The 24,761-nt window shown below is 37.4% G+C and overlaps 1 protein-coding gene across 1 annotated transcript in view; it reads left to right on the top strand.

Moving 5' to 3' along the window:
• The window catches only part of LOC117789785 (neuroligin-4, Y-linked), a 70,313-nt gene that overhangs the window by 19,734 nt on the left and 25,818 nt on the right, over window positions 1-24,761 (top strand). The window contains exons 2-4 of the mRNA XM_034628917.1: window positions 15,128-15,451; window positions 16,471-17,484; window positions 24,131-24,294. Of these exons, the coding sequence (XP_034484808.1) occupies window positions 16,754-17,484; window positions 24,131-24,294 (895 nt within the window). The 5' untranslated portion in view covers window positions 15,128-15,451; window positions 16,471-16,753. The remainder of the gene's footprint in view (window positions 1-15,127; window positions 15,452-16,470; window positions 17,485-24,130; window positions 24,295-24,761) is intronic.

Raw genomic sequence — 24,761 nt, 5'->3', positions numbered from 1 at the left:
CTAGAAATATCACAGAGATAGATGTGTCATTAAAACTTTTGATAACTCCGATTGACTGTCATTAATGTCGCATGATAGATCGAAAAGCTGCTTAAAAACTTTAACATTAAGTTCTTTTCAAGTTGCAGCTCAAAGTCCTCTTCCTCTTCTGTTAGCACAGGAAAATAAAGTTTAAACCGTGACAAAAATCAGGTCAAGTTACATGAAGGCTTACGGTTTGCCGCAGTGGTAATCCCAGGCATCATGGAGACACTCCACATGTACTTTTGGATCTCTTTTTTTATATTTATTTTCAAAGGGGATTTTGGACGCATATATAATAAGCAGCTGCAATGCTCGTGTTATGCAAATTCAGCTGGAGAAGCCCGAAAAGTGTTAAATATTTATGCGGCGTGCTCGTGCAAATGTGACAAATATTATAATTTCAATACTGATTCAAATGCACAGCAACAGTAGCAGCAGCAACTTCAGTTAGTTGATTAAATGGATAAGTGGACCGAACGTATTCACTGGCTTAAAGCCGTTTTGTGCTTCAGCTAGTCCACCTATTGAGGCTCCTCGGGCTCTTAGTACTGCACCTGCTTCCATCTCTGCTTTTGTTTTGTGGTCAGGTAATGTTCGTCTGAGTTCTTGCCATCGTGCGTGCCTCACATGCAAATGATATTAGGTTTCGAGCTTGAGGCGTGTGTGCGACTTAATTATGCTGCAAACTTGCCTTGGCGTACACTCAACACATTTCTGTTACTGATCCTGACTTGGACGGGGTCCGTTCTGTGGCAATGTCATTTATAAACGTATGCTTGGCGCACAATTAGCAAAAGTTGCTGCAGGTACTTTATGCACAACTTGGCAATGGCAACGACAACTACATCTCTCTCTTTCTCTCTCTCTTTCTCTTTCTCTCTCTCTCTCTCTCTCTCATTGTCTATCACTTTGCTTGCCATATCCCATTCCGTTTGGCACATAATGAAACTTGATTTAGCTGACAGCAAAAAGTCACGTACAATGGTGCGTATTAGCAATATTGTGCAAACTTTCTTAGAAAGCACTTGGGCATGAAACAATGGCAAACAAAATTGCAACAAAAATATATGTAAGAGAATATGTGAATATATTATATATCTCTAACCGAGCTAATGAACAGCTTAAAAAGAACTTTAAGACACAAGAACTGCACCAACCAATTTAGTTTTAAGACATTTAAGCTAGCTTTCCTTTGAACAACATTATTATTTACTACATATAGTATGTGTCACATTTCTATCAGAATGGTAGAGTTTAAGCAAAGTATTATCAGAAATCCCATTGAGAATTAAAAGGGTCGGTTTCTATCAATTTACTTGTGGTGTGCATAAATTTGATTGGATTTATTGCCGCTGAACTGAGCACAAGGTCTTCGGCCGGAACAGGCTGAGTGAGTACTCGTATTCATACTGACGAGTACCCGCGCATTACTCTGCTCTAGTGCGTGAATTACATTCGGATGGATGCGTGGGCTTTGGCATCCCTCGTTAAATATATGTGTTCGTTGTGTGTATTGTTGTCTAGCGTAATTGCTACACGGTTTTCAAGCTAATAGAATTAGAACATAAACCGCTTTATTGTCTGAAGCAGACAAATACACATACACTCACACGCTCACACACTCACTCATTTACTCACACACGTTTAGTCATAACAAAGCGGTTTTATGACAGCCCAGCGGATTGGATGTCATGAAAATCGCCCCTTTTGTGAGTGTCCGCTATTAAATTGCACAATTATTTTACATATGTGTAGGTGTGTCTGTGTGTTTTTGGACATGACTATGCTGGTCAAGCGTCCGCCACACCATGGAAACCAAAAAATACATTTCGAATGACGGAATTATGGCCTTAGTTGACGCACTGCAGGTGCGGCCATTTTGATGGAAAATTTGCGGAAATTTGCTCTTTATGTCTCTCGAGCATTTTCTGCTGGACCCCAGATATGAAGCCTAGGAGTATGTGCTAAAACGTGGTTTTATAGATGCCATCAACATAAAAGCGATGAAAATAAATTTAAAACAAAATATGTGCTTCTGCTTTAACGGTCAGTGCAAATAGGTAAATTACTTTGCTTTTGGTTATGATATTTTGATTAAATAATGTTTATTAAGCTACCAATTTTTGTATCCTTATCAATTAAGTGGCTATTAAAAATCCTTACGTACTAACAACCATTATGCTTAAAATAGTTTCGTATAATTTTTTTGAATCTACTTTAGTTTTTGAAATCATTTTTCAGCGTAGCCCACTGAAAATCACTGACTATTAATCAATAAGTTAAAAACAAGATAAGAAACAGTTTTAAAATTTAAAAGAAGTGTACATAATAAACGGAAAAATATTAATTACAAACCACATTTGGTATACCCTTTCGGAATATAAATAATAATATAAAGAGAGCGAAAATATAAAACTTATGTATTCTTATTTCGTTAAGGGTCACACATCCAAGCACCAGCCTACGTACCCGCATTATTTTTCTGCACAATGAAATCACAATACGACCTCTGGAAAATGTTGTTGACACACATACAAAAGCAACAACAACAGCTGAAATCACCACAGCCTAAGTCTTGTGAGAGGACTTGGTTATGTAATCTCCGTCAATGGCATTGCGAAAATTAACAAAAGCAAAAATGGCAACATAAAACCAGCCGAAAATGAGAGCAAAACGACTCAAACACTAATAAAGGAAGAACTGGCAAAAGCTAAAAAGAAAAAAACAGAGAAAAAGTAAAAAATAAGGAAAGAAATAAATGGAAAGTGCCTACACTGAAAAAAAGACCAGCTTCTAAAGTCAAGAACATTCATCTTAAATATTTTGTTCTTAAAATAAGATTATTTTAAGACTGAATTACTAAAACTAAGATTATTAATTTAAAAAATCTTAAAATAGGAATAAAAATCTTAAATTGTTAGAAGAGTATAAATAGGTACTATTTCGCATAGGTACTATTTCGAGGCCGCTTCAGTTTTAAGCAGTAGAACATTTGTTTTTATCAGTGTATATAGCTACATAGCAACTAAATAGAAAAAGGCCTGACGCCCAGGGGAATTACACGGTCGGTTGTGGGCTCGGTACCAGACTTGGGAGGGACAGTGGAGAATTATTATCGGGCAAACTACAAACAATATAACGAAAATTTTGAGACAAGGGGAAATTATACTGGGCAGGTGTCTAGCAGTTTAACTAAAAAAAGGAGCAAAAGTTTACTGTTGCACATAAGTTTGTCTCGAAGTTTTAAAGCAAGCAATTGATGAAAAACTTGGAACTTTAAAAGAGATTCTGTAGACTTCTTGGTTGACTTCAAAAAGCTTTAAACAATATACAGTTCGAAATACAAAATTCTACACTACACATACATGAGATGAGTTTCTATACAGAAATCAAAAATCATTATAAAATTCAAGTTTAATCTTATTGAGTTTAGCATTCATTTTTTTTATTTAGTATGTATTCGGTATATTATTGTTAAATTAAACGAAGAATAGTAATATGACAAAAAAAAAATGATATCGGATATTATGTTGGACAGTGTTGTACTTCCACAAAGACATAAATATATACATGATTGTATCTGGAGCGTGAAAAATCACCGACACTTGCGCTCCTTGGCTTGTTAGCCGACGGCATCTGTTGCCGTTGCCGTTGCCATCGTGTCGTTGTTGTTGTTGTTGGATAAAGCTCCAGGCAAAGTGAACGCTTTGTAACCCACAATTGTGCCACGTTCTGGTGGTGTGGTGGGGTGCGGTGGAGTGGAGTGATGCAGACGTTGGTGCTGGATCTGCACTAACAAGATTCGACATTTGAACGAGAGTAATCCATCAGCGTGTGGCGAGTATCAAAATGGATTAAGAAGAAATGTGTGTTTTTTTTACTTGAGCATCAGTTTCATATTGACAGGCTCAGCACCATTTTTCCGCTTTTTCTTTATTCTCTCTTTTTAAATCGCATTTAATGTGCGGCATTTGCGTTTGGTATTTGCTATGCGACTGTGTTTCATTTTTCACAATGGAATGAAAGTTCAATTATTTGATTTGACAGGCGCGGCCATCAGGAAGACGAAGACGGAGAGAAGAGACAAGGGTAATTGCTTTTGCCAGATTTATACACACAAACAACTCAAGGGGTATTTTATAAAAAATCACAAAGTTGACTGCACAATTGAAGTGTAATTTTTTAACTTTTACCTCGCACAAGTCCTGTAGGTGAAATTAGTTCTGCTTTAACTTTATTTACGATTGTTGTTATCTCAAAGTGGTTTTCACTGTAAATATTTCAAACAACCGCCGAACTTAATGGACGTATAACATAACTCTACCATTTGAGTTGTTGGATAAATAAATAGTTAATAAAGCTCCCAAATCTCATATAGGGTCCGAAATGTTGTATGGTATATATATACAAAATATTATTATTGAAAAAACGCATATATATATTTGAGATTGAGAATTAACAACATTTTGAAAATTTTATTTTAATTTTTATTTCATTCTTGGTTTATACCCAAGTGAAATGAATATGATGGCTTTGATTGTGGTTTTACGTTACGATAAACCCCATAAACAAAGTACTCAGCTGCCTCACAGTCCATAAGCCTCAACATACACACTAGGGGGCACACATCAATCTCAATACCACCCCTATGAGCCGCATATTGAGACCACCCTTTTACTGGGTGGTAATGGTGTTAGATGCGATGCTCCTCTTACAGTTTTCCACACATTTTAATGAGTTCTCGTATTTGTTGGAAGTGCAGGGTACAAAAGGCCGCCCATCTGTGGGTTTTATAGTCAGCCATAATTTGCTTTTGTTTGGCTTTTCTAGTTGTTTGAATTTGTTGCTGTTGTTTTTACAATGTGGTTTGTGGGGAAACTTTTTAGATTTTGTTTGTTTTGTGGGCGATAAGTGGTTGACAATCGCACTGTAGTTGTTCCTACAGATGTGACCTAATACTAAAGCAATACACAACACGGATTTTTAAACAACTTTGGAATTAAAAGTTAAATGGACTAAAGTAGTGGATGCAATCCTCGTATACAATTCGACAAAGAGAATGTTAAGAAATTTAAAGAAAGAAAATCGGGCTAACAAATTAATATGAAACTTAATTAAATGAGTTTTAAACTTCAAAGCTATTTTAAGAATTTGAATTTGTGTCTTTGAGAAGGCGGCACCTAATAGGCTCCTATTACGGTTGGCTTTCTCCTCAGATTGCCATCAATAAGTCATGAGGTCTTTAGCAAATCACCCAGCCAATGCAATTACGTAGTGTGAGAATCAATTTGCAACTATTAAATGCGCGCCAGAAACAGAAGCTCGTCGAAGAGAAACAAAAACGTAGCCAACTTTAGTGATTTTGCCAGTAACAACGCTCGTGAATGAACCCAAAACCATTCCAGCCATCAGCCCACAGTCAACTTGGTCGACTGTCGACACAGTCGAGACTCAAGCTGAAAGGCGAAGCAAACGCAGAAAAGTGAGCTACAAATTGCAGCACTTGTATCAAGATACAGTCAAAAACAGGCAAAAAGTCAACGACAGCCAGTTCATGCAGGATGTTTGAAAGGAGGACATGGGTATGTGTGTATGTAGATTTCTTCCCTCTTAGCATTTGCATAGGTATGACATGGAAAGGCAACTACTTGAAATTCAGTCTCCCTCTCTTTCTAAATGTACGATGTGTGTATTGTGGCAAGTCTTTGTTTCTCTTTGCTCTTGGGCCTTTATTCTCAGATATATTGAAATGCTTGGATCTTAGTCTAGAGACTAGATAGGGCATGTATGTAGTACTTCAAAATAATAAAATAGTTAAGCTAAAGTAATCAGAGCATCAAAAAGTGAGAAAATTGGGTGGAAATTTGCCAACAACTTAACAAATCAACTGACTGATTTTAATTCATTTATTCACAATTTATTTATTTGGTAGAAAACTAATTGTTGAACTAGTTAGCAAAAAATTATGTGTAAGAGAAGAATATATATGTATATATCCCCTATTAAATTATATGTAAAGCTGATTCATCTTGTACATCCCCAGGTTGCGTATACGACACGTCTTACATTCGCTTTTGTGTAGCCTGTAGGGCCAACATGTTTGTTGGCTGCGAAACTAATTAAAATGTGCAAAGCTTGCCAAAATACTTAAAAGCAAGTTCGCTTGTTTGTGTAGCTGTTTGTTTGTAAGCCTGTATAATCGCAGGTAGGGCACTTTTTTTGCAATTTTCCACTTAACGGATTTTTGCGCAACTCTTCCCTCTTCGCTTTCCCCTTGTCAGTATCTGTAGGATATGTTGGATGAGCATAGTCTTACTTTAACAACAGTGTTGTTTTATTTATGCGCTTAATTTAAAAGCATACACACATATCCAAGTTTCAGTTGCGTTGCCACACAAAAAATTCGTTTTCTTTCTCTATTTTCCTTATTGCAGTTGAGTGCAATTTAGCAATTTAATAAATGTTGAATCTTTGTTTTGCATGTTCTTGATTTATATCACAATATTTTAAAATATTTTCTTGTGAAAACATATATATTTATCTTTTCCATTAATTATTAGATATTTTCTTGGAATTGCTTTTTTCGTCTAAATAAAATATTATGTTATTTTTCTTAAAATTATATAAACATGGAAAACATTTCTTTAACTACTCTAACATCCTATTTATATCCAACATAACCGTTTCAAAGTTGGCTAGAAAAAGTCGAAAGTTGGGCGCCGTTTTTGCAAAGTTTTTAACTAACTTTGTTGCTTGGCTCAGTTTTCATGCTATAGACAAAGAGCAAAGCCAAAATCACAGAAAACAAACTAAACGAAAAAACTTGTGCAGCAAATTGGCGTACAAGTTCTTGCGTGTCAAGCACGACAATTAAAAGGATTTGTTTTCTGTTTTTAAAGAAAATATGAGAACTGTTGGATAGTTTATTAAATAATAAGCATCAGCTACATGCTGATGAAGAGCTTCGGTAGTTAAATTTAAAGCTGACCTGCCCACTGCCAATATTTTAATTGAATGTGGCAATTGAGCTGCTGTGCCGCTGGTTATTGGCCAGGCAGTAATTAAAGCCAAGCCAACAACATCAGAGAGAGAGAGAGAGGGGATAGGGAGATTTTCAAATTAAGCCAAAACATTTGGGTCTTGGCTTGTCTATGCTACTGTCATTGCCGGCTGTCAAACTAGCAGGCCACTTGACGCCTAATGACCAGTTTAATGGCCCCCACGCTGAGCAAGGGGACTAAGGACGAGAATGAAGGAGGACTTGCCAATTTAAGTGGTACGCGCGCTCCTTAATGTCCAAAGCATTTGCCAGAGAAATGCCCGAAACAATGGACAAGCGTGAGTCAGAAGCGCCAGCCGATTACCTTTTTGGGCCGTTAATTAAGTTTGGGGTAGCTAAATGTTATGACCAAGTTTTCTATTACCGAGGCGGGCACACGTCCCTTAATGAGACACGTAGGCGTATGAGTAACGCACAAATAGGCTGCTCAGGTACTCAGCAAGATGGCAATGGCAACGTGACAACGTACATTTTGGCCAACGGGGCGTATGCGTAATTACCAAAATGCTACGAGTGAAACTTGAGAAACTAAAGAACATGCGTCTTCAAAACAGATCTGAACATGCTCATATTCGACAAATTTTCAGCTCATAAGAGCACGAGTTCTCAACCATCCCCTCCCCTTACCTCTTCACCCTTTGCAACCTTAAATTTCTTTTCGTTTTTCTGCTGTTGTGCAGAACTTTCACTGACTGAAACTTTTTGCACACGATATTCAAATTGCGCGTAACGAATGGTGTGGGAAAACAACTGAAATCGAAAATTGTTTACCAAGCGAAGCGCTTAGCTAAATGTCTTCCGTGCCAGTTCTCCAACTCTACTCTGCTGGGAGGAAGTTCTTTGAATGTCTGTGTGCATGTGTACATGTGTGCATGTGTGTGTCTGTGTGTGCTTGTTGTTGTCGTTGTTAGCTTGTAGCTTTGCTGAACCGAGCAGGTGCAGCGCTTGTTTAGCTATAAAAAGCAACGACAAGTGTAAATGCCCCAGAACCACCAGCAGCCGCAGCAGCTCCTCTTCTATCCTCATGCCCATTCGCATTGGCAATCCCAGTCCCAGCTGTCGTTGCTCGTATTTACATGCAGACAATATGAAGCAGCAGTATATGTTTATAACATCCGCAAATTGTTGAAGATAACAATTATTGTGCATTGAGAGCAAAGGCAAATACCAGAAGCTTCCACCGACCGAATCGAGTAGTACAAGTAACTGTCTCTCTCTCTCTCTGTCTCTTTCTCTCACTCTGTGTGTGTGTTGTTTGAATGTTGCTTGTTAAATCTTGTGGCACAGTCGGAAATGGCAGTTTACGGAAACATACAGAGAGCCACAGACATACAAAAGCCAAGCCCAAATAGCATGGAGATGTGCCATTAGATACCAGCTTTAGTTTTGCGGTTAAATACTTGAAAAAGTTGTAAATTCAGCAAAATGACATTGCTGGGGGCCTTAGAACATGTTTTTCATTATACATTTTCATAGATTCCCGCTCAGGTGTTGCTCATTAAGGTAATAAACCAGGTGTCCGGGGTGTGGTTAGTTGATCCAGCAGATTGAATTATTTCAACGCAGATTATGCAATCTAGCCAACATTCTTATAGAGTGAACACTTAATTGCTAAATACAATAAGTACTAATTATTTTAAGCGATATTAATTTACCATCAAAGAAAATTAACATCAATTAGTTAATAGTCAATAAAGTAAACTAAAACTTGAATAAATTAAATAAATAGTATTAATAATTGCATGGTCTTAATTCATTTTTTTAACCTACATATTATACAAACGGGTTATATAACTTTCTGAAGAGCTGACCTATCATACCCTTTGGGTTCTTTTGTTCAGCCATTTTGCAAATCTCCGTTTCCTTTGCATTTTTATAAGACCAGTATTCAGAGAAAACTGCTTACAGTATTTTCAGGGTCATAAGCATTTGTATGAACTGGGCAAACAGAAACAAAGCGCCCAAAATGGCTGCCAGAATACACTTAAGTGCACACACACACACACACACCATCATACACCAATACACCAATACAAAATTGGGTGGGGTGCGATGCTGTCGCGCTGTCATATCGCAGCAACGCCCTCATTGAGTAAACATTGAGTCAACACTTCCGCTACGATAACATCAACATGGCGCCAACATTATGGAGGACCAAAAGCGACGGCCAAAATAGATAAACCAGTTGAGATAAGAGCGAGCAGTCGGCCAGCAGCTAGCTAAAAGAAATCAAAATGCTTAGTTCTTGGCCAGCAATTTTTACCCAATAAATTATTTGATCTGCCAAGACAAAGACAAAACAGCCAACAAATGGCAGACACCCGCAGCAAGCAGCCGTTGAATGCCACGTGGCATAAAAGCCAATTAGAGCCACATCAAGGCACAAAATATCTGCGGCGACTGTTTATGAAAATGTCATTAAAATACTCGGCAACAAAAATCCCAACGCCACTAAAAGCTACACTAAAATACAAACAAAGACAACATTAGGAAAATTAATTAAGAGCAATGCTCCAGCTCAATGAATAAGTGCGTGGAAATGTATGTTTGATTCAGACAATTGATATTCATGTGAAATTATCATAGCATTTGCTTTGATTACACTCGATAAAGTTCGTTTGATAAAAATACAAAAGATAAATAGCGAACTTTATTCTGAAACTACCTTCTGAAATTTAAATTGGCAAATTTACCAAGTCTTCTCTTAAGACTCTCAGAGCGCCTCTAACCTTTATAACTGATTCTACTCATACGTTCGAACAATAGTATACATTTTTTAAATTTACATATGTAAGTTATATACAAAACTTTCATATAATAACTCAGTTAACATATATTTTTGTATGAACACTCTTGCAAATTTTGTAAAATTGAATTGTTGTACCGGTTTTACAGGAACTGATACCGAAACCCGAAGGAAAGATTCGAAATAGTCGGTTTTACGGAAATAGTTGTTTCGACACGTACCACTAAAAACGAAATCGATATTTCTTTAGGTTTGACTAGGTCTGATCATATTTAAGAAATATGTATGTAGGAAATGAAATTTTATTATTTTTAGCATTTCAAAATTGTTTGATATACTTGGTTAGAGCACGTATAGATTGACAACAAATTTTCTTCAGTTCCGAGTATGTAAAAAACCCGTCCTTTGTACTTTCTTGTGGTATTAAGTAGTATTTATATTCTTTTGGGGTCCAAAATTCCAAAGTAAAATGAAAATGCTCTCTACAAATGTAAAAAAAGAAAACAATTGCAGCAAACATATCGTGTCGTAAATTTAATTACGATAAGTTGAAGAGAAAGCAGTTCAGTGTCCTACTATAAACATGTAAAGTATTTAGCCATTCACATACCGAGCTTAATATAACAATGAAGTTTTTTTTTTTTTTGTTGTTAGTAACGTTGCTAGGATAAAGTCCTTGTTATTTGTGTGTTTCTTTCCATGTCTTTTCGTCGATGCCATTGACGTCGTTTACTTGCGTCTTCGTTTCTGCCTCTATTTCATGCTTGGGCTTTTATGTAATGTTATAATGTTGCTTTAATATCGTTATATCACAATTCGCAGCCGAGAGCCGCAGGGAAATGAATTTCTTCGATTCGTATGAGATACTCAGCATAATGAATTCAATTTGTGTCCTGCCAAAAATGGCAAAAAGCACAAAAAAAAAGGAGGCGGCGACAATCGGAAAGAAGACCTTTAGCAATGCGAATACTGGCAAATTATTTGCCAATATTAAGCGATAATTTATTTCAGCATTTGCTTTTAAAATTTTTTAGCCGCGAGCGCACAATTTATGCCATACAGCTCACAAACAGACACACACAGATACACATATGCATACACATGCAAAGTCACAGGAAAATTAATTTTCCTTACATTCGCTTTGGCACAATCACAGGCTCAATTGTACGCGAAATTTATTGCTCAGCTAATGTTTGGCCTAAGGATAAAACTTGTGTAGAAGTCCTGCATAAATTATGCTTTGATGTAAGGCTCTGATTAAATTCAAATTGCATTTTCAGAAAATTTATATATGCAAAATACGTATTTTAGCAATACTAATGAGTGTCAATTAAATTTAGTTGCCATTGATTTTATATTGCCGCATTGCAGTTGACTAACCAAATAAATTGATTCATTTCTTGCATTAGTTAAATGCACATTACATGGACTTGATTAAATTAATTACGAACTTGTTCTCCTTGATATACTGTCCTTAATCAATTCAAATTTTGGCAATACAAAATTGGTTTTATAGCTTATATTTAATAAAGTCAGCTTTGGTAAACAATTATTGACTGCTGCAGAGATTTATAGTAATTTTGCCCGTTTATCAAAGCTTGTTTAACTCATCTGATAACAGATAAGTTTTTCAGTAGAATATTAGAATAACTTTAGTTTAAATAGTTATCTAGATGATAGGAGTTTACAGTACATTAACAACTTTTAGATCTTACTATAAAAATTCCATCGGATTAGAATATAATGAATTTTGGACATAGGAGTTATGTTTTGTCTTTTCTTTTATATTTTCTGATGAGATTCAAAATATTCTTGGGGTTGATTGTAATGCTGCTGCTGTTGTTTTGGGGCACCATTGTTTTGCCCATTACGGCTTTAAAATTAAATTGTATTACGAGCTGACAGCTGCAAAGCGAAAGTGCAGACAGCAGTCCCGCAGTTAAGCTCAGTGTAGAGCTGAGAGCTGCCTGTTAATATTCTCTTGGACACTTAAGCACAGAGAGAGTAGACTAAAAAAAGGAAAGAAAGACATAATTATAAGCCATTGTTGGCAGCGAACATAATAAAAGCGGAAAAGCAGCAGCAAATATAAACTGAGGAGATATACTAAAGCTAAAGTCAAGTACCAAGTACTCCATAAAGTGCAGCTTATTTAAGTAATTTTATCAAGCGTCTGTGACATGCAAAATGCATTTCAACTTGTTATAAAGTCGCATTATTTGCCATCAAATGCAATGCTCGATGGTAAAGCTCTTGCCCATCTCTTTTAAAGAGTGCACTCGCTGTTTCTCTCGAAGTTTCTTTACGCAAATTTCACAAATTTTTACATAAATCTGCATGAAAAATTACCCGCTCCGGGTGAAGTATTTTTTTTCGACTTCTTGTGTTATCAAGCATTTCATGGGAAACTATAATTTTCCCGCAGTGCTCTATCTTTTCTTACTGTGTACATTTATATTATAGCATGTAAATTTTGCATGGGTGAAAATGAATATATTTATTTGTTTTGAAACATTTTCTACACTTGTGAAATTTTGTTGAAAAGATTGTAAGTCAACTACAAATAGTTGCTCGGAAAAGGAATTACGAAGGACATGTGTGATTCTATGGCTTTTCTCTTAATTCAGTTAACGCCCTATGATCAGTGGTATTTTTTGCCAATCTCACAAAAAACTTGGATTACGGAAGGCGTTATTTCCATACAATTTGCCCCTTAGCAGCATATTCTCGTATTAATTTCCTTTCATATCAAACTTGCTTGAGCATGAAAACTGATTAAATCTTCCGAAAATATACGCTGTCAACCGATACATTGATATAAATCATTTCGATTTGTGCTTTTTCTCTTTTCTGTGGATTTTGCTTACAAGAACAATTTGAAGTATAACGCATTCGCAGTGTTTGCTTCATTTTCAACAATTTCGCCTTAGCAACAACATCTTTAGTTTACCATAGTTTACTTTTATCAGCACACATTAATATCCCTGTGTTTCCGTGTGTGTGTGTGTGTATGATAAATGCACTTTGTGCTCGCTTATATTTCGGTTTTTATACGACTGCAAGGTATAGTTTCCTTTTTGGTACACTCTACATATTTCTGCATTTATAGTTGCATTTTCATTTTGCTTACGTTACGCTGCGGCTTAAACATTTCAGAGGGAGGGGCCTGGCATGTTGCAACAACTGATGTTGCCACAACGTTGTATATGACAACCACAAATAAATGATGCTGATGTCTGCATTCATTATTGAGTTACATTGAGCAAACTTTTGTTAAAAAAGAGACTTTGATTTAATAGAGTTTCTTATATAGTACTTTTGATTTAGAGCTTGTCATACTAAAACGGCAATGCAGTGCAGAATAAACACAAATAGCAAAGGCATAAAAACAGCTTTGAACTTTATCTGGACATGACACGGAACACATCTTGGCGCCCCACCCTCCGCACCGTTTAATTTCCAGTGTCCCCTGCGCACTTTTCTTAATTTAGTTGTGCTACTTAAGCAGTTTAATTCCACGTCGGACTCAGCGGCCTCTAAAGACAAATTAATGACCCTCGGTGCTAGATACCCGGATCTGGAGCCGACACAATCGCTCGCTCGCTCTTTGCCGTATCCTGTCTGGAAGGAGACAGAATTTATAGCACAAAGGCTTGGCCAGTGCGGAAATTACTAGAAATTGTGAGGCGCGTCGCAAAGTCAAGCCGCAGAATAATTTTTCACCATTGTTGTTGTTGTCGGCTCAACGGTTTTTCAGACTTTCATCTTGTCGCGTTCTTATCTCGTTTTGATTTTTAATTAAAGCGCAAATTAAATGTATTTTGCGAAATGGAATTTTTGTTTATACACACGGTTAAATTAGACGCACAAGCAAAGTCTCGATCCAATTATCTTTTGACTTGAACACAAATTACATGCCCAAAACACAAGGACCAACAAATTGATAAAGTCATTCCAAATGCGAATGCGAATGCGAATGGAAATGTGAGTAGGTGTAAGTACTCATACCAAATTCGCAAGATGTTTTCAATTTTAAACTTCTTGACAACTTTTTTAGCATCTTCATATTATGCTGAATCTGTACAGCAATAAGTTGTAATGGACGTTTACAGTTCTTTTCACTAAGTAAAAACAATATTTTAAATAAAAGATCTTTTTAAAAAAATGGAGACTTTTAAATTTAATTAAATTTTGAGTAAATGAATTAAACTCATTTGAATTAATAAATTTTTAAAATAAAAATATTTATTACGTGTAGTACATGAGTCTAATCTAAATACTGTCAATATATAAAGTTACTTTAAACAACTGAAAACAGCCACAAAATTGTCGTCCTAACTCATTTACAATAACCAAATAAACTCACACTATAGCTGGACGGGCAACAGTGCGTATGATTTACAATGTTTGCATGATGTCACCAGTGCAAATTACAGCAAAGTAAAGGCGAAATCTGATGTAGTCTACCTCGCACTTGATGATGAATTTGTTAAATTTGTTGTTGTTGCTTAAGCAAAGTACTCAATGGTATTTTGAATGAGCCTCTCGGTTGTTTACTTATGCGACTACATATTTAAAAGCCAAGTTGTATGCCTTGGGCAGAGTATACGCCGAAAATTCATTGGTATTTGCATAAATAAATTAAAAAGCAACTTTTGCTTTGCTTACGCCCACTCGAACTGGTTTAATGTTAATAAAATAAGGAAACAGCTCAATTTCCAGGAAAACAATTAATTCAGCTTGTCAGGCCTTCTGGAGTACTTAAGAATCCCCTTATTGGGTGCACACTACTAAATACTGAACACTAGAGAACGCATTTTAATTGAAAAGGTTGTTACTCGTCTCACTGAAATTGTCAAGTAACTTTGAAACACCACAAATATATGTAAATACACTCTAAACTAAATTGACATTTATTTAATTTTAAATGCAGATAATTACAAATTAAACGTTTTATATCTCTGCCTGCCTGCATTATATCAATGAGAATAAATATAATAACTTATATTGGGGTACAAGTTATTGTCTGTACAATACTAAACCAAATGCTGTTTGTTAAATCTGTCTATACTTAATTACAATATGCAAATGATGCGATCTAATTATTAAGTTCATAAGTCCATTTCGTAAGATAAATAAATTGTTCGTGCACAAGTCAGCTACTTAGTATGCATTTAAATGGCGCGTGTTTGAGCGCGTCACTTAATTAATTATAGTTTAAGTATCGTATGTAAGCAAAAGTCTAACCTCTCTCTTTCTCTCTCTTTCTCTCTCTCTGTCTCTATGACTCATTTTAGCTATGCGGCGGCAGCTGCTTGTGAAGCCAACGAAGGCGGCGCGTTGAGCACGTGAAAGCCTTGAAAAAATGTGCTCGTCCGCTTGCATGACAATTGTAGCGTGCAGGCATTTAGACATCGCAGCAACAACGTCAGACAGCGCAGTTGAGCGCAGCGTACGTGAAGTGTGTGCTAAGAACTTAAGGCAGAAGCAGACATAGAGACAGGAAGGAGGAAACTAACCCACTAACACTAACACTAACACATGCACAGAGCACAAGCTTAGCACCTGCAGAAAGGCGTAGACAGCCCACAAAGACATAGAGCAACGCACGGAATAACTAAGTGAGTACATCCACACAGAATATTCGACAAAAAACCAACAGACAGACAGACAGACAGACAGTCAGAGAGATAGAAGAAACGGGAGAGACACGTACGAATGGTTTATAAAAGACACATCAAGTGCATTATTCAAGGTGCCATATGAAAATGGCAAAAGCTGCAAGAGCAATAGAACTCACTTTCAAAAACATAAATATGTATAATGTCAGTTTTAAGAAAAACACAAACATTACTTCTTGTCATAATATTAATAAATTTGTTAAATTAAATAAAATATCATATAGATTTAAAGTTAGTGTTAGCATTCCTAAACTTAAACTGCATACCAGATAATCTATGTCCTCAGTAGCTTGACTTGGACTGAAAACTGTTAGGTATACTATAAGAACAGACACCTTCATAGTTCCATAGACATTCATTCAGTTGGTCCAGAGCAGCTGCCTGACATGTCTGACATATCTGACATAAGCAAAATGCCAACTGAAAATGCCATTGTTGTTGTATACGTTGGGTTTTGACGACAACAACAAGAAGGGCAAGGACACTAGCTCAAGTACAAACAAGGTGAGGCTTCCACACACGCCAAAAAAACAACAGAAAAGAAAATAGTAAGAACAGCAGAAAAATGATAAAAGAAAGAGAAAATTGCATAGAAAGCTGGAGAGCAAACACGCCGACAGCAAGTGAGCTGATTGAGGCTTGTGCAAAGAGCTACTTCTATGAGGACTTCAAAATGGCATTGCATACTTTTTGGGGCTCGTGCTGACATGCTTCGGGCGCACTTTGTGGACGTTTTGGAATGAAGGCAGTAGCAGGGAGAAAGCTTTCTAGAACTCACACAATTTGAATTTTAAGCAGAATATTAAATTTAGTACAAACAGCTAATATTTTGGCTAGTTTAAAGTGAGAATATAAATTGAGCACTGCAAATTAAGCACACGGAAATATGTGTGTGTAACCATGTAGAAGAACTTTTTATTAATACAGCTTATATGTGTGTGTGTTTTTGTTCTTTACAGTTCGCTTCAACTGCCATTTAAATATGAAAATTTATACTCGCTGATAATTAAAAAACAAAAGGGCGAAAATCTTTACAACAGCAAATAAATAAATATATCGAATCGTAACGCGACTGAATAAACCGGAAAATAAGGCCACGCCACAAACAGCGATATTGTGGTCAGTTGTACAACAACAACAACAACAACGGACAGCAGCAACAACAAGCAAAGGCTGCAGCACATAAAGTGATTCAACTGCAGCAACAATATTGCATCATCGCCATTTTGACCAATATTAATAATGGTAATGTTGCTGCAATTCAAGCGACAACTGCCGGCAGCAGCAGCAACAGCAACAGCAGCAGCAACAACAACATCAGCAACAGTATCGAGAACGAGAAGAAAATCCCGTGGCACAGCAAGGCAACTTGTGGTGGTGTTGCTGTTGCTTCTGTTGCATGTTTGTGGCAGCCGAGGCGCTGGCATCAGCTACAACACTGGCAGCAGCATATCTGGCAATTTGAGTGCCACACAGCGTGGCAATGCGGCAACAAGTAGCAGCGGCGGTCTTGTATTGATCGGCTCCAGCAGCGCCACGGGCAACACTGGCAACTCTGGCAACTCGGCCACCTCCAGTTCGGTGCCCTCATTATCGCTCACTTCATCATCGTCAGCGTCAGCGTCAGCGTCATTATCAGCGTCGTCGGCAGCGTCTTCAGCTTTCGCAACATCAACAAGCAGCAGCAGTTCGTCATCATCCGCGTCAAGTGGCAACCGCAGCAGTAGACTAACTAGCAGCAGCAACAGCAACAACAACATAAATCATGATCAATTACCCGCACAGCTCTCATCGCGCATCATCCACACACGCAACGGCGCCATCTCGGGCGTAATTGTCCAATTAGATGGACGGCATTTGGATCCGGTTGAGGCGTATCGCGGAATACCCTACGCCTCCCCGCCCGTCGGCAATTTGCGTTTCATGCCCCCCGTCTCCGCGGCCATGTGGTCGGGCGTCAAAAAGGCGGACAGGTAAGCCTAAGCTAGACTTTTTTAATGCTACCTCGGGGTCTTGTATGTGTGCATGCAAATTTATGTCCTGTCCAAGGCAGCAGGTCGTCTTTATAAAGTCGTCAGCATAAATTTCAAGTGCCCGGATGTGCTGAGCATAAGGTTTATGAGCTGGAACGCTTCCTTGTTAATCATACGACCTGTGGGAAGGCGTAAAATGCTCGTAACGGAAACTAGCCAACAAGCGTGAAGCTGCTCTGGTTCTTGTCATAAATACAAATTTTTAAATTAAGCAAATATTGATAGTAATTCAGTTTTTAATCAAAATAAATTATATTTTAGTTGAAAGCTTACTTTTAAACAATACTAAGACACACATAAAGTTAGTCATAAAATTGCCCAACTCGTACTTCACAACACATACAAATAGAACAATTTTTATAGTAACTCAAATGAAACATTAGTCTTTTTAAAACCCATTCATAATGTTTTTTTATTTTTCACTAAGATTTCAGTCATTTCTGCAATCATTTAATAAGCCAATTTGGAAAAAATCTATGTTAAATACCAAACCAAAGACTTTTGTTATAGTTGTTCTTTTTTAACTTTTTTGTGCCCTCGTCTAACTAATTTAATGATGCCTTTGAGCGCCAGTGAAGGAAGGAAATAAAATACAACCCCAATGCAAATGCGCTGTCAATTTAACAGCGTTAAATTATTTTTAGTTACTTGAGCTGCCCGCGGCGTTGAAGAGGGTCTCATTTGAAGCGCTGCGCTGTCGCGTACTCGAAATACATAAAATGATCAAAATGCCATAACTCAAGGGCCTGTGGCAGGCTCAGCCACTCTAGAGGGTCGGCAATTGTCACCTCAATTAACTTGCTCATTATTGCCGAGTGCGCCGACCAACCCCGGGATGAAGTAATGTACACAAGAGTCAGGCCAAAGCCAAATTGCGAAAATACTAATAAAAATAAAAATGCTACACACACAAACACACACACACAATGGCAATAATAATGATAATACGCAATGTAATGACAAAAGGCAAAAAAAAAAAAGAAAGTCAAAGGTCAGCAGACTCGGCGAGCTTCCGCTTGAAATGTTTCGCAAATTAAATATTTACGCTGTCACCAGACAGCAGCTGTGCGACACTCGAGCAACAACAACAACAATAGCTTCAAAAAGCCGAGCATCTAATTTACAAACGCTCCCAAGTGGCAAATCATTATTCACAAAGATTCCCAGAACACGGTTGTCCTGCAGTCGCATTGTTTGCTTTTGTAAAAAGGGTGCCGCAAAGTTTTCCTCCTCCATTCTGTTCCCTTTTATTTACCCTGACAATAAACCCTAACGCTTTAGTCAAAGAATACGTAACGCTGCCGTAAAAATGTAGCTTCAACTTTTCTAATATTTGATCAGTTTATCTTATATTTAATTAGAATTTACTTATTTACTCATTTAGTTATAGTGTAACTGGATTTTTATTTTATCCTTAGTCCATGCAGCATTTAATCAGTTTATCTTGTATTAAATTAGAATTTACTTAGTATTTCGTTACAGAGTAACTGGAATTTATCACCCTTTCTTTCATTTGATTCGCCTTTGGCTTCAGCTAATGAAAAAAGGTCAAAAAGAAAAGCCGCTTGAAATCAGCGTCGCTCAAATAAACATAATTTTTCAAGTTCTGTTCTAAGGAACAATGATGAATGACACAATCATAAAACTGTGTCACCTGCTGCTTCCCTTAAAGCTCGAATTTCGGCTGACATCACAGCAATTGTCAGGCAATCTCTGTTTGTCAGTCCAATTGGGGGACTGTCTCGCTGACTGTCTGACTGTTTTCACTGTGAGGGAACACAGGGTTTATTTGTCAAGCCGCATTGCTGTGGGCCTGATGACAGTCCGCCAGGTTGGTAGGCCAATAAACTGCTTGAGTAATGTACAAGAGATTTTTCAGCACGTCAGCGTAATAAAGTTGTTTCGACCGTTAACGGGCAGACATTCCGGACAGACAATAAAGGTACAAGGGATCATTAGCTGGCTTACTTTTGAATACGAAAATTAATGCAATTTCGGTATTTTGTGGTCCATTCTCAGCAATTTTATAATATTCATTTATACTTGCAGTATACCTAAAGTAAAATGAAGATGAAGTTCTTATTCACATGCTCAGATCTATAATTAAAACTTAACGTACCATATCCTTATCCACCTTATCCCACTGATTATAACACTTACCTTTTGGACCCTGTAATGTGTATATGTGCTATTTACCAAGAAGGTACAGGGTCTCTCATTTTCCAGTTTTCCCGAGTGTAGAATTTGCTACGAGCTAGTTCTCAACCATCCACTTTGACAGTCCAGGCGTGTCACCACCTAATATACAGAGAGCAGTATCCACAAAGTACCTACCTTTCTCCTATTCTCTTCGCCTCCTTTCACCACCGTTTAATGCGCTTCAGCCCACAGTTCAGCAAAGTCGATGTTTTTGTTGTTGTTTTAAAATAAATTTTCCAACCACTTTGCACTTTTGCGGTCATAAAGCTTTTGCTTTTGGCGTAAGGATTATGAAAAACAAGCGGATTAGCAGGGATAGGAGCAGGCGCGTTCCCTACCACCTGTCAACTGTTCCCTGGTTATCAAACTCAAAAAAAAAAAAGAAATGCAATAAACTGCGAGTCTTATGAGCGTTTTAATCAAAATGGAAAAGCTGCTTGCGGAAAACTTAACATCACCATTTGTATAATAAAAATGCACATTAATGAGAGCTTTAGTTGAAGACTTTAGTTGTAGCTAAAGCTGCTGTCTGTGGCTCTTGAAGGCCAAAATGAGAAGAAGATGAAGAAAGATGAAGATATAAAAAATATTCAAAATAAAAGATTGCTTCCATCATTAAAAACGTTAATTCCAATTTAAAGCTCAAGAGCAGTCGGAGAGTGAGAGTGGCCGAGACATAGAAAGAGAGAGTGAGAGTCAGATACAGGGAGAGATTAACCACGAAGGGGTGAAATGAAAGCACCATCAACACACCACCCAGTGGTTCTGCATAAATTGTGCGGCTGTTTACGCAAGGTGCCTGATTTTCTCTTTCGTTTTTCGTTTTTGGCTGCTGCTGCTGCTGCCCGTTGTAAATGAAATTGCGAAAATTCATTTTAAATTGGATTTTATTTAATTTGACTGCGGCAAGAAAGCTTTATGCGTGCTGCCACTGCCACCGCCACCGCAACCGCCACTGTCACCGCCCAGTGGGTTGTGCCAAAAGTTGTAGACTGTGCGAGACTGCCAATCTAATTTGTAAGCAGGTAGCTAGCAGCCAGCGTAGACGACGACAGATTTCTGCCCCGATGGCCACAGGTAAAATTAATCTATTTTGCTTGACGTGGCCGCAATGTCGCATATCATTTTCGGTCGGTCGGCTGCCAAGCCCCACCCACCTCCATCTATATAAATATCATCCCTTGTCTACCCTCCCACTCTCCCTCTCCCAGACGTGCATGCATTTTTCCGCTTGGCTGAGATTATGCTTCTGTTTGATGTATTTAAGCTAAACCAGCAAGTGCTCCGAGTGCTCTCCTGAGTCGTCCTGCTCCTCATCTCCACAGCTCCAAAGCTTCTGCCGCTGACTTCTGCCCCACTGCGGTTGCTGCTCAGTTTAGCGTTTGTTTACAGCCAACAGTGCGTGCCCCTCCCCCTCGCTGTGAACTACCTGCCACCTGCCACCCATTCGTGCCGCATGCAGATTAAGCGGGTCATGCCTACACACATACACACACACACACACACACCTCCTTTGGGGAGTTTTCTGAATTTCAATTGCATGTGTCTCCATGCTTTGGGATTGTCCTTCGACCAGTGTCCTGTATCCTGTATCTTATGTTCACCTCTGACCTGTTTGCCTCTCACCGCGTGATTTATATGCGTAGCATTTTTTTTTATGCGCTTGGGTCAGAAAAACTAAAAATTGTTTGTTTTCTTGGAATAAATTTACGATGTTTTTTTGCAAAAAAAAAAGAATTGCGATAAACGGTAGACAAAGTCCACAGGACTAAATGGAAATTATGAGCGAGCATAGAATTTTTTTTTAATTTGCTTCAAATTTGTTTAGATAGATACAGAGCTACGAAATACACTGTAACCTAAAGACAAAAAATGAGTGCTTAAGTGATGTAAATTTACTGTAATTAATAACACCAGAAGCTATCTAAAATAAATATTAACAAAATATATATGAGTTATATAAATATCTAAAATAAATGTTAAGAAAAAATATATGAACTAAAAATAAATTAAATTTTTAACTAATACTGTTGAGTGTTATAGATATCTACACAAAATAGATTTAAATCACATTCACACTTGCTAATATTCTAACATTACATCAATTTTTACTAACATCTGAAACTATGTTGATAGCAAACAAAGTCGAAATTAATTTCCAACTGTACTTCCAGCGAGAGTCGTTTGTTTGGTTAAATTTAGCTTAGTCAAATAAAAATTGTTAACTTTTTAGTGTTCGCTCCCCAAACAGTTATCGATGCTTGTAAAATCTGGGGAAGCAGAGTAGTTACGCAGTTTACCACTCCCACTATTTTGCTGACCTGACCTGAATTGGCCACCCACTTTATTAGGTTAATTCCCATTGCCATTTCCCTCAGCATTGCCAGGTCTTATCAGTATCTGGCGAGGAGCACACAAAACTCGCATAAACAAGATCGCTGCCACTTGAAAACTGAACACATTCCGTTGCTTGGGGTCGCATTAAAAATTCAAAATGTGGCTTTTACGAGCTGAAGCTGACAGCTCTGAGAGTTGTGGACGCTAGGGGTGAGGTGGTAGGGGTGGGGAGGGGTGTATCACCTGCTGTTGAATGTCAACCGAGTCGAAATACAACAAGTAGCAATCTCAACCGAACGCCATTTAAACTTTTCACCTTCATTACTTATTTTTAATATTTTTAACTCAAAATTTCTCTTATCCGGTCAGGGTTGTCCACTTCAGTTCATTGCGCATGGTTGCCACTTCGCTGCCATTAAAACGAGCAGAATGAAGCCGAAAATTAAACTTTTATTACCTGCCTTATTGTTTTGCCATAAAATTAATGATTATTATGGCAATCGCCCGGGCACCACAAGCGTCCATTAAATTGGTGGGTCGTGGGGTCACCGCATGGTCATTTCGCCATTTTCTGTGAGGCGTTTCAAATATAATAAAAATTAAATATACTCCAAAACAACAATACAACAACAAAAATGTAAGGAAATTAAATAAAATATATTTTCGTTTCGCAATGTCATTAATGTTTATGCCTCTCCTTTGGTCGGACTCTTTTGTAATGGTCCCCTAGCTCAACCAGATAAAGCGACCAACATTACCTATCGATTTTTACCCCAAAACCATTTGATGGGTGAAAAGGGATACAGGATAAGTTGACGGAGCTCAAACTGACATTTAAAAAGGGAACTCAAAATTAAAATAAGACAGTTAACTGAAATATTAATAGATTGTTTGGATTAGAGAAGTGTTTACTAACATCATGTACTTTACCGCTTTTCTATATATGTACGTGCTTAGCTATTTTGGAATTTTCTAATAGGATTGTAATACAAAATTGTGTGAGAAGGAAACTTAGAAATTATATAAAACATAATAATTATTTAATTTTGAATATTGAATTTTCAAATCTGAAAAAGTTTGTAAAAGTTATGTTTCAATTAACTAAAAATATATTTATATATTTGTGTGTAATAAAACTCTTTTTAACTAAAATGACAAGTTTGACTCTTGATTGATTGCTGTCTAGATACAGTAGAATATTATACCATGTAGAATAAAATATATACATATGGTTAAGTCATAAAGTCATAATATTTTAAGTTTTAATAATTAAGATGGCTGGTACTTTATTATTATTATCTTACCGAGTAGACAATGAAATCATAATATGTACAGATACAAAATTTATGTCATATTTATGCATAAAACATTTACATTTAGCACTTGCCTTGCATTTGCACATTGCTTGGACATTGAAAGCAGACAACCAGTTTAATCCGAGCTCAGGGCTACTTAGAATGATGCCTGTCGCACGGGAGATTAAAAACAAATAGGACGGGAAAGTGAGAGCCAGTTCAAGGCAGCTGTCAGAGCAGACTCAGTCATAAATGAGAGCAAGGCCAATATGGCAATCGCTAACGTTGCTGTTGGCAGCTGAATGACATGGCCAGAACATCATTGAGTTGCAGAGCAATGCAACAAAAATATAAAAACAGAAGATAGGATAGAGAGGACGTAAAGCTAAATCGAAAACCAATTTGCCAGCTGGGAATAAGCTTTGGGGAAAATGGGGGTCAAACAAATTAAAGCGCAAACTTTGTGCTCAAATCAAAAAGTTATTATGGCCCAAAGACAATCAGGCCAAGAGTCCACAGAATGCAAAATTGTTGACGTTGACTCGAAGTTGACTGCGGCAAAGATTACACAATACTAGCAAATTAATCTGTTTATAACGACAGACAAAGGTCTGGCATAAAAATAAGCCAGTTTTCGAAACTTTTTAAAACCTTTTACACAACAACAACAACAAACTCTGGCATACAAAAAAATGTCAGCGAAAAAGTTTTGCATTTAACCAAAATTTTTCACAATTTTCCCCATCCTATTGCAGATTTAGTCCGGTTTGTCCACAACGCCTCCCGGACATTCACAATGAGACGGCGGCTCTGGAGCGCATGCCCAAGGGCCGATTGGAGTATCTGAAGCGATTGCTGCCCTATCTGCAAAATCAATCAGAGGATTGTCTTTATCTAAATATTTATGTGCCCATACAAGGTGAGTGTGCGAGTGAGAGGCTTATTCCCGAATAAGTATGCTATATTTATTTTCTTTGCATCAACGCCTAAACCCAAGAAAAATGACGCACATGCTCCCCCTCAACTACCCCATCGCTAACCAAAGACCTAGGCATTTTTCAGTCTTGTTTATTTAGCACTTTGTAAGGCATTTGAATAAATTGGCAAGCGGTAAGGAACGAAAATGGTTTGGGTAACTTGTTTCAATTTTTCTTCTGCTTTATCCGGCCGCCTTTTAATCCCCAAAGGCCACTCACTGGCGAGCAGGGAAAGGATCGGAAAAGGGTCAGCTTTACTGAAGTTTTCAGATTTTTTTTGTCACAACTTTTTTTTAATTTTTTTTGTCTGCTTTTCTCCCTATCCATGTCGCGTAAATGGAGAAATGTTTCGACATTTTTCAAATGCCAAAGAATTTGCTAAGCTGTTGGGCATGCAAAAAAAAAAAAA

Source organism: Drosophila innubila (assembly GCF_004354385.1).
Source record: "Drosophila innubila isolate TH190305 chromosome 3R unlocalized genomic scaffold, UK_Dinn_1.0 2_E_3R, whole genome shotgun sequence".
In the NCBI taxonomy this organism is placed as follows: domain Eukaryota; kingdom Metazoa; phylum Arthropoda; class Insecta; order Diptera; family Drosophilidae; genus Drosophila; species Drosophila innubila.
Note: the sequence above shows the minus strand (reverse complement) of the source record. Positions and strands in the feature narration are given on the sequence as shown.